Source organism: Centroberyx gerrardi, chromosome 24 (genome assembly GCF_048128805.1).
Source record: "Centroberyx gerrardi isolate f3 chromosome 24, fCenGer3.hap1.cur.20231027, whole genome shotgun sequence".
Lineage (NCBI taxonomy): Eukaryota > Metazoa > Chordata > Actinopteri > Beryciformes > Berycidae > Centroberyx > Centroberyx gerrardi.
The window spans coordinates 24,330,105-24,341,020 of record NC_136020.1 but is presented as its reverse complement, the minus strand read 5'-3'; the positions used below and the strand labels follow the sequence as shown (position 1 = coordinate 24,341,020).

Sequence of the window (10,916 nt, the reverse complement as noted above, 5' to 3'; positions counted from 1 at the left end):
GTGGTCACGTGGTTCACAGTGTACCAGTGGTTCCAGCTGGACCACGTGGTCCACTGTAACCACGTGGTTCACGCTGGTCCACGTGGAACCAGTCTGGAACCAGCTGGACCAGCTGGTCCACTGGTTCCACTGGTCCACTGGTCACTGGTCCACTGGTTCACTGGTCCACTGGTCCACTGGTCTGGAACCAGTGGAACTCTGCTGGGTGACTGGTTCGTTAGATGTCTCTGTGGTGTCTCGTCCCGTCAGCAGCTCCTCTGGTGGAGCCGGACAGACGAACAGCGCCGAGAGACTCGACAGTCACACAGTGCAGCTCTGAGCAGGCTGTCAGTTCACCGCCTGCTGACACACACCGATGATGTAATGATCAGATTTCATATCAGAACTGATATTAGTTTTCTCTAATATTGGTATTGATCCGTGTGTCACACAGGAGGGATGCAGGATTATAACTACATCTGGGCTCAGTGTCTGGAGCTCACTCTGGAACTCTCCTGCTGCAAGTTTCCTCCGGTCCAACAGCTTCCTGATCTGTGGAGCGACAACAGACAGGCTCTGCTGTCTTACATCCAGCAGGTCCACCTGGGTCAGTGCCTGTCTGTCTGTCTGTCCGTCCGTCTGTCTGTCTGTCTGTCTGTCTGTCTGTCTGTCTGTCTGTCTGTCTCTCTGTCTGTCTGTCTGTCTGTCTGTCTCTCTGTCCGTCTGTCTGTCCGTCCGTCTGTCCGTCTGTCTGTCTGTCTCTCTGTCTGTCTGTCTGTGTGTCTGTCTGTCTGTCTGTCTGTCTCTCTGTCTGTCTGTCTGTCTGTCTGTCTGTCTGTCTCTCTGTCTGTCTGTCTGTCTGTCTGTCTCTCTGTCCGTCTGTCTGTCCGTCCGTCTGTCTGTCTGTCTGTCTGTCTCTCTGTCTGTCTGTCTGTGTGTCTGTCTGTCTGTCTGTCCGTCCGTCCGTCTGTCTGTCCGTCTCTCTGTCTGTCTGTCTGTCTGTCTGTCTGTCTGTCCGTCTGTCTGTCTGTCTGTCTGTCTGTCCGTCTCTCCGTCTGTCTGTCTGTCTGTCCGTCTGTCCGTCTCTCCGTCTGTCTGTCTGTCTGTCTGTCCGTCCGTCCGTCTGTCTGTCCGTCTCTCTGTCTGTCTGTCTGTCTGTCTGTCTGTCTGTCTGTCTCTCTGTCTGTCTGTCTGTCTGTCTGTCTGTCTGTCCGTCCGTCGTCTGTCTGTCCGTCTCTCTGTCTGTCTGTCTGTCTGTCTGTCTGTCTGTCCGTCTGTCTGTCTGTCTGTCCGTCTGTCCGTCTCTCCGTCTGTCTGTCCGTCTCTCCGTCTGTCTGTCTCTGCCTCTCCTTCCCTCTGCTGTTAAACTGAGTCTAGATCAATACTTAATGATCACCCAACACTGTGTGTGTGTGTGTGTGTGTGTGTGTGTGTGTGTGTGCAGGGGTCAAAGGTCGTGTGCTGGACGGCTCGGGGCGGCCGGTGCAGAACGCGGTGGTGGAGGTCAAAGATCGCAGGAACCTCTGTCCATTCAGGAGCGACAGACACGGAGAATACTACAGACTGCTGCTGCCAGGCAGCTACAGCTTCACGGTGCACACACACACACACACACACACACACACACACACACACACACACACACTCTGCCCTCTGGTGGTCTGTTGTATCTGATCTTTTCAAATCAGACACAACACACTCTCATATGGAGGCAACCAGTCAATATCAGAATCAGAATCAGAATCAGAATCAGAATCAGCTTTATTGGCCAAGTATGTACACATACCAGGAATTTGACTCTCAATGTACTTACACAGAATAAATATACAGCTAAAAACAAGGACAAGATGAACAGAGGTAAACCTAAACATTTAACTACTATGTACAAATATCCATATATATAAAAAAGTATATATATATATATATATATATATATACATATGTAAACAACACTGGAATTTGTAAGCAAAGGACAATAGTGCAATGGTGCAGAGTGCAAAGAAGTACAAGACAGAGCAGTACCGAGGCTGCCGTCCGCGGCGCCATCTTGGATATATTAACATTACAATGAAAATGATTTAATTTTGTTCAGTCTGAGGTCAGACCGGTTCAAACCGGTTCAGTCTGAGGTCAGACCGGTTCAAACCGGTTCAGCCCTTCCTGTATCAATAATGTCTCTGATCTGTTTGATTGACAGGTGACGTTCCCGGGCCACGAGGTTTTAACGGAGACGCTGAACATTCCATACGGTCCTGAACACTTCTCCGCCCTGACGCACGACTTCCTGTTACGACGCACCGCCACGACGACAGGCTCCGCCCCCGGTACAGGCCCCGCCCCCGGCACAGGCCCCGCCCCCGGCTCCGCTCCCGGCAGCCCCACCCCCACCTGTAACCACACCTCAACACACCTGCAGGGGGGCGGAGCCATGAACGGGCCACCGTGGGCGGGGCTAGCCTTGGGGCTCGGCCTGGGGGCGGGGCTACGAGCCCTGATTCACTAGAGCTGACTGAACTGAGCGACTGACGTCCTGTAACCAGAGAGTCACATGTTGGAGCCCCGCACCATGTGACCCGCGGCACCATGTGACCCGCGGCACCATGTGACCCGTGTGACGCGCGGCACCATGTGACCCGCGGCACCATGTGACCCGCTGAACATTTAGCTACAAATCTACTGGAAACACCAGAGTCTGTTTAACAAGAGAGAGCCTCCGTTAGCTTAGCAGCAGTTAGCTTAGCAGCAGTTAGCTTAGCAGCAGTTAGCTTATTATTAGTCAGAAGAGACAGTTTTGGATTGAATAGAGGGATTGAACTGGTGATGGACTGGTTACAGGACACCCCCCCACACACCCACACACACACTGCCTCAGTAAGCGGACTTCCTGAACTGGACCTGGACCTGGACCTGGACCTGGACCTGGACCTGGACCTGCAGGATGAAGCTGGACTTTGCTGAATATTGAACTTGAGAAAAGCCTTAAGGAGAAACACATGAACCATCAGCTTCACTTCACAGCTGAACTGTTTTTGTACTTTTTGTACTTTTTGTTTTTCTACACTTTACTCTCCTGTTGCACAGACATGTTGAGCCAAACTTCAGGTTTTCTACTGTTTTCTACTGTTTTCTACTGTTTTCTACTGTGTATTAAATGTTGCTTCTGTCCTGTGAGGTTTGGTTTGTTGTGACTGTTCAGATCAGACTAGACAGAGAAAACAGAACCGACAGCGGCGGTAAGAGGTTTGATCACCAGAACCAATCCAAGGACTAGACAGTGACATCATCACACAGTTGTAGTCCTGTCTGAATCATTTTTACAGCCTGGAAAACAGTCACTCTACCAGCTGCTGCAGGGAAACAAACAGTATGAAAGCAGACAGAAGGAATCTCCCAAAATTAAAATCTAAAACTTTTTAGATGTCAACTTTTGATTACTCACCAGTCAATATTATATTAAATATTATAATATTAATACATATTTATATTAATACACTTAATATTTATATTAATATTATAATTAATTATATTTATATATTAATTAAATTTATTATATCATTATATTAATATTTATGTTAATACATATTTTAAGTATTCAGCCAGTAGTTGCTAGAAGTCATTTGCTTGCAACTCTAATTTCCACGTCACTATTCCATTGTGAGAAGTTGTCTTAAGTTTATATTAAAGATAAAGATGTCATCACTTTTGTTATTACTAGGCAGGTTTCCCCAAGCATATCTGCTCATTCAATATTATAATGTTTACATTTCTCCCAAGCTTGACTGAAGCCGCACATGTAGACCAACTTCATGAGTATGCATGTTGTGTTGCCTGATGTTCACACAGTCCTACCTGCAGCTGTCTGCTGGACACAGCCTGCAGGACCAGTGGACTAAAGTACACAAGATCAAACCCATGTCATGCTTGATGAATTTGACTTTACATTCTGACATTTAAATGCAGCTTCAGTTCCTTGCTATTTTTATTTGAGTTACTTAGAAGAACCAGGTAATGAAAATCATGAGTTGACCCTGTAGCATTTACAGCACTTTGCTGTGGTAGTTTGACAAGATGTCATCATACAGTCAGAGTTTATCATTAGTCTGTCAAAGCTAAGTCGACCTGGTTCACTTCCCTACAGCAGCCACACACTTCTGTTCAGAAACACAGTGCACCTGACTGGCAGCTGGACTCACCCTGCAGGCAGGTTAACCACACAGCTCCATACAATACTGTCATCAAACTGAATTACAAATCGCGTACAGGTCAAGTTATTTAAAATCGTTTATTTAAAAAAATAAAAGAACATAAAGTTAATTCACAACGAAATACAAAAGTGATGAATAGCATGACTAGCTGGGTTCGCCAGACAGACCTGTGGAATACATGTAGGCTAAAAACAAGGCTAATATAGTTAGCTTGCTGTCTACATCTCCGTGACATGAACAAGCACAGAAAACACACCTAATCCCAAACCTCCGGTTTCGGTGATCAGTTCTTATCTGTACATATTAAATACCGGTGGGCTACTCATGTAAAATACTTCATATTTTAATAAAAGCGAAGCCGGACTGTAGGAACACAGCTGACAGACGGAGCAGCAGCGGAAGCAGGAGGCTCGTTCCCGATGCAGAGCTCAGAGGCGCGTGCTTTGCTCGTACCCTGAGGTGACGTCACACACAAAAAACAGTGTTTTATACGGCTCTGAGTAATTTTTAAAAAAATCGGCCTTCATGGTTAAAAAATACATAATTCAAAGGGTGTTTTAAGGTCTTGTGTGGTGTTGTAGGTATCTTCTGAACAGTTTTAGAGGACTGTCTTTTACAATGGCCGTCTATGGGGAATAAAGCTTTTTGGGCCGCAGGTGAATTTCAGGCTGCAGTACCACCGCTGGCCACCAGGTCACACTGGCAGCAAGGCTGAGACCTGCCGCCTGGGGGCTGGGGCTAACAGCCAGTCTTTTATGCTAGCAGGTCCAGCGGTCTGTCCAGAACCTGGTCTAACAGAGACTCTGCAGACACTGTCTGTGCTGGTGTGTCTGTTGTTCAGACAGTCAGCAGTTTCAGGCTGACGGGAAGAGAGACACATGCCCCGCCCATAGCGACAAATCAAACACTGATTGGCTAACCAACCTGTCACTCAGAAATAGTGCGTAATAGCCTACACCTGTCGAGGTGCATTGTGGGTAAAACAACTTCAGTACAGCAGCTCAGTTGCCTGCCTGGTTGCTGCTGTACTGTCTGGTTGGACTGCTGGACTCTGTGGTTCAACCATGGATGTATTAAACTATGGATGAGGCATTCAAAGATGGCGGCCCATTCATTCCAATGAAAGTTGCTCACCCAGCGCATACGCCGAAAAAGTTTTTACGAATCCTACTTCCGTGTCCACAGCACCTGCGCAGTAGTGTTTTTCTTGGCCCCGCCTATCCCACATGAACGAGTCTAGTGGCGTTCTCGTAGCGACCGTGACGACAGCGCGTTCATGTGCAGCTTTCTAGGTTCTAGGTTCTGATTGGCTGTTGCTGCTGCAGACTCGGCTCTTCGGGGAAACCATCGTCCAGGTATGACTCTATCATTTATTCAATCACAGAACATTTGCTTTATTTGTATAAATCTTACACCCGATGTGAAGTGATTCAGTCTGGATAAAGTTGAGCTAAGCTAACGTTGGTAATAACGGTTAGCATAACGAGACGGCTAAGAATCTAGAGGCTAGAGCCAGCTAACATATCCATGGGTTAACATCAAACAAGTTAACTTAGTTAACGTAAAGATAGAAATGTTCGCTAACGTTAGATCATAGACTAAACTTTGCATTTGTGATTTATGCTCCACTCGTGTTGCTCCACTTGTTGTGTTGAACGTTGTCTTGTGTTTCTCACAGGGAGTCAAGTTCATGCCACACATCGCTAGCCAGGTCCATGTCAAGGGTTTACTTGCTTAACCAGGTGAATTTTACCTTGGTTATTACATTTTACCAGCATTATGTTTTTCTAGTCACAAATATCAATATTATGTTACTAACAGTTTTTATTTATACAAGTCTTACAGAATATACACTGATACATTTTTTGAATGTCTCTTCCTTGTGAGTAATTTATGACAATATTGACTAAAGCCACACATCTAGACCACATAGTCCAAGTTAACCAACATGCTGTTGCCTCAGTGTAGAGATAGTATTACTTGTAGCCATTATTATTCTGCTGCATGTATTGATTTAATCCATGGGACTGAACTACACTGGATCAAAGGTGGGTCACCTCACAACATTTAGTCATGAGAAATATTAGTACTCCTATCAAACACAGTCCTATATAAACAGTGCATGAAGATAGGTTTGCATTCTGCAACTTAGATGGAAGGTTTGCTAGTGAAAAAAAAAATCTTAAATTATTATCATTGGGAATATTCTAGGTTCGTTTGGTGTCACACCAAGGTTTACTTGAGTTTGCAAGTGTTATACTGTCTAGACTCTGTCATAACAACATTTCTATAAGCTTGATCTCCCTATGCAGTGCCCAGAAACACTCCTGGTTGGAAGAAGACTCAATGCCATTTACATAATAGACATTATCAGTAACTCAAGCAGGTTAACTCAAATTGGACATCTAACTATAAATTTACAGACAGTAAAAGAAATTAGAACCATCAAAGCCCAAATACATTCATAACTTTAATAGGATAAAGAAAAGTACATAGGCATAGTGTGTAAACTGAGAATTTCGAGATGTACATAAATATATAATAGTAAGTAGGTGCATAGAACTGCTTATGCTACATGTAGCTGGTTAACTACAGCAATGTTATAACGTTAGCTAGCTAGCTTGCAAGCGACCTATTTAATCAAGAGAGAAACAAAAACAAAATAGAAACCATCCGTTATTGTTCTTAAGTCTTGCCTGTTAAACCTAAGTGTCGGCGGACGTGTGGGTTGAGTTTAATGTGATCTAGTTTGATCACATACAGCTAAAAGCCTCCGCTAACAGTCAGCTAGCTGTATAGCTCGTCAACAGTGGAAGTAGAAGCGGTGAATGCGCACGGAGCGTTCCCGTGGCCTAGAGGCGCGTTCACGGAGCTCCAGAAAATACAGCTTGATACGGCTCTTGGTGGCTTCCAAAGAAAAATGGACCCAATGATTTAAAACTTGATAATTCAAAGAGTCGTTTTTGACTTTGAGTGATACCCAGAAAAATTTTCCCGGAGTTTTACAGCTGTGTCTTTCCCCATGTATGTCTATGGGAAAAAGTCTTTTTGGGCCCCATGGCGTCACGTGACTTGCAATACCGAGCTTGGCCACTACGCCAAAATCGCCGCACAGCCCAGAGCTCTTCCTGGGGGCTTGGGGTTCAACACATTAACAGCGGTCTATTAAAGCTGCAACAAGTGATTTTTCTGCCCACTAGAGGGCGACGGAACCTCAACACTGTAATGAACACACAGCAAAGCCACTGCACTACGGAGGCCTACAAGGACAAATGATGTTAGTCATCTGGTTAAATTAGTTAGTCTGCGAACTACAAACGCGTAATAAAGCTGTTTCAAAGTTTTTATATTCCATCATTTTGAGAAGGTTAAAGGTCATCATTATATCTTAACTTGGGCAGCAACATGGTCTCTGACTGACTGGCTTCATCAACCGGTTTTAAACATCGTTCATGTGAAATTCCCAAGTAGGAAATAGTTTTTTCTGTTATATCTGACAGCAGGGAAACACTGCTGAGGTGCTCAATATAAAGCCTTAGAAGAAGAGTGTGAAAGTCCATCATGCTACAGACTGGACAGGTCTCAGTGTGTAGATGTGTACTGTCAGACTGGATGGGAGTTAACATGGACTTCAGACAGCAGACAGACACACTGCTCACACCTGTCTGTCTGCTCAGTTAGTTGAATCAATGAATAAATGAATCTTTGTCTGTTAGGAAATTTGTTCTGTACAATCATCCAGTGACAAACAACAAAAAGCATCACAGAGACAAACAGGACATCACATTAATGTCATGACAGGACACAAAACACATGATCGGAAACGGGGAAGTGATCAGAGTCCGTTGCTGATTAGTCCGATGGATGTGGGAATGAATGTTTTATTGGGGTTTTTTTCAGATTTTGCTTGAGATATTGATGATTTTTATCTTGTTTTTATTGATGAGTGTTTGGGAACTGAACCAGGCGAGGAATCCAAAGGTGAGAATGTTTTCCTTGGTGAGAGAGGTGTGATGTGGAGCTGCTGACATGAAATGTTAGAGTTCACTGAGAAAAGAGAAGACACACACATCCAGGAGAGAGGAGGATCACAAACTGCTGCTGGAGGAAGAAACGTCACTTTCAGTAAATTCTTCCTCCAGCAGCAGTTTGTGTGCAGATCATCTGTTGTTCCACTGGTTAGTTCAGTCAACATTACCCATCATGCAGTTGGCTTCTGAAACTGAAAGGTAGACTGAGATAATGTGTCTAATATTGAACACAGTGTCATTGGATCTGTTGAATCATTAATCTGTGATGTCAAGAGGAAAGTTCAACAGCCAGGTTACTGATTAGAACAACTAGCTTCCTGGTGTTCAAGCACCACCATGTGGCTCAAAACATGAACTACACCTGATATTACAAATACTTTTAGTTTATTAATGTCCTTAAAGCTCCATATTCTCACTCTCCAGAGTTTTATTTAGTGTCTTTCTGTCCATTCAGAGCTGTGTGTGTGGTGTCATGAACCAAAAACACTCTCAATCCATTTCTCCACGTTCATTTTCCAGCATCTCTCTGAGCCTTACCAAGAACAGGCCGTTTCTGTCTCCGTGTCTTTAAGGCTCATTAATATTCACGACCCTCCGTTCCGATCGGCTAACCGTTTCGAGAGCGAAACGTGAGACGCCGCGGCCCGGCGGCTACAGGTAGGGAAAACTCTCCGGTAATAAACGATGACGACCGCTCGACCGCTTTGAAAAAAACACTTTGTTAGTCTATTATTTCTTACAGAAATGATAATGAGCGAACCTTTGTGACGCCACAAAGTTACGGAAGTCCAAACGGCTCGTTTAGAGGCTCGCTTTTCTAATATGGATTGTGTGGATTTAGTTTTGATACTTTCACCATGTTTAGATACACATCCAACTCCTTTATCATCACAGAGGAGAGGGAGTCCTGCTTTACATTATGTGACCTTTAAATAACCAGGAAGAACCAGAGGTGTTAACAGCTTTTTTACAGTCTAGTTTCAGCCCCTTGTTTAGTCTGACATTCATATTTATGGCATAAATTCATATTAAATCACAGTGAGCAGCAGTGAACTGATGGAAGGGATGAGGATTTAAGAGAATAGATACATGGGTTTTTTTGGAATTGATTTTTCTACTGATTTTTGTTCATATTGGAGTCAGTTGCGTATGGAAACAGCAGGTAAACTCTTTATTCAATACAGACAAAATATAGAGAAACCATTACAAATTAGTTTCATATTGTATTTGAGAAGTTTATAGAAAATTAATCTGCTTAAATAAACTTTAACAGCTGACTAGCAGAACGTTAAATAAACTCTTTATTTCCATGAAAAGATAAACAAAACAAATTCAACTGTACAGTATGAACACAGTCTGTCTGTCTGTACAGGCTGAATAAATTAAAACAGCACAAACAAAAACTACTGTGGAACTACTGTGTGTGTGTGTGTGTGTGTGTGTGTGTGTGTGTGTGTGTGAGGTATGGAGTGGTTGCCTGGTGTGTTGCAGGAGAACAGCAGAGTCTGTTCTGCTGCATCATGACTTCATCACTCTCAGCCTCTTCACTGCCACCAGCAGAACGTATCAGTGCACAGTGATGAAACAGAGAAAATAGTCCCATTAAACAGAATCAGCTGTGATGAGGTCATGAGTCGTGATCTGCCTTCACTCTGCATGAGGAGAAGTCAGAAAGTCTTAAAGGGAAACACAGTGTTCTCCTTTCATGTCAGCTGAGGTGGATCTGATCTGCCGACTCAGCTGAGGCGGATCAGACCTGCTTCCTCAGCTGAGGCGGATCAGACCTGCTGCCTCAGCTGATGTAGGTGAGCACCACAGACTGGATGGGCAGCCTGCAGACGGGACACAGCTTGTTCCTCCTCTTCAGCTTCCTGGCGCAGACGTAGCAGGACATCAGGTGGCCGGTGCGTCCGTGGACGATGCAGCCGTTCTTCGGCCGAGACTGACAGATCAGACAGGGGTCCAGACACGAGTCCGGCAGCCGGCACTCCGCCGACACGCTGCGCTCCAGCTCCGGGACCGGGACCGGGGGAGGGGGAGGAGGAGGAGCAGAGGAGGGGGAGGGGAGAGGAGACGGGGAGGAGGGGAGGAGCTCCTGGGAGTCAGGTTTAGGAGAGCTGGAGATGATGGAGGAGGAGGAGGAGGAGGGAGGAAGAGAGGGGGGCAGGAGGTCAGGGGTCCAGAGCTTCTCCGGAGAGGAGCAGGGGGGCTGGGAGGGGAGGAGGAGGAGGTCTTGGGTGGAGGGGGAGAATGGAGGAAGAGGGTCTTGGGAGTTAGGAGCAGAGGAGGATGAGGAGGGAGGGAGGAGGAGGTCTTGGGTGGAAGAGGAGGAGGGAGGGAGCAGGTCCTGGGTGGAAGAGGAGGAGGGAGGGAGGAGGTCTTGGGTGGAAGAGGAGGAGGGAGGGAGGAGGTCTTGGGTGGAGGAGGAGGAGGGAGGGAGGCGGTCTTGGGAGTTTGGAGCAGAGGAGTCAGACAGACACTGTGACAGGAGGAGAGGAGTTTTAGCTCTCTTCCCATCTGGAACATCGACTCCTTCGTTCTCCTCAGCATCAGCACCTGGAGGAGACAGACAGGCAGGCAGACAGACAGGCAGGCAGGCAGGCAGGCAGACAGGCAGGCAGGCAGGCAGACAGGCAGACAGACAGGCAGACAGACAGACAGACAGGCAGGCAGGCAGACAGACAGACAGACAATAATCAAT

At 45.8% G+C, this 10,916-nt stretch overlaps 2 protein-coding genes across 3 annotated transcripts in view; one reads left to right on the top strand and one right to left on the bottom strand.

Moving 5' to 3' along the window:
- Positions 1–3,150, top strand: part of cpm (carboxypeptidase M) — a 23,377-nt gene extending 20,227 nt beyond the window's left edge. Inside the window, exons 5-8 of the mRNA XM_078281938.1 lie at positions 37–299; positions 434–586; positions 1,424–1,572; positions 2,177–3,150. Coding sequence (XP_078138064.1) covers positions 37–299; positions 434–586; positions 1,424–1,572; positions 2,177–2,482 — 871 coding nt within the window. The 3' untranslated portion in view covers positions 2,483–3,150. The remainder of the gene's footprint in view (positions 1–36; positions 300–433; positions 587–1,423; positions 1,573–2,176) is intronic.
- Positions 3,151–9,498: 6,348 nt separating this feature from the next.
- Positions 9,499–10,916, bottom strand: part of mdm2 (MDM2 proto-oncogene) — an 11,867-nt gene continuing 10,449 nt past the window's right edge. For both annotated transcript variants that reach the window (XM_071919317.2, XM_078282008.1), the window contains exon 12: positions 9,499–10,771. In XM_071919317.2, the coding sequence (XP_071775418.2) occupies positions 10,008–10,771 (764 nt within the window). In that variant the 3' untranslated portion in view covers positions 9,499–10,007. The remainder of the gene's footprint in view (positions 10,772–10,916) is intronic.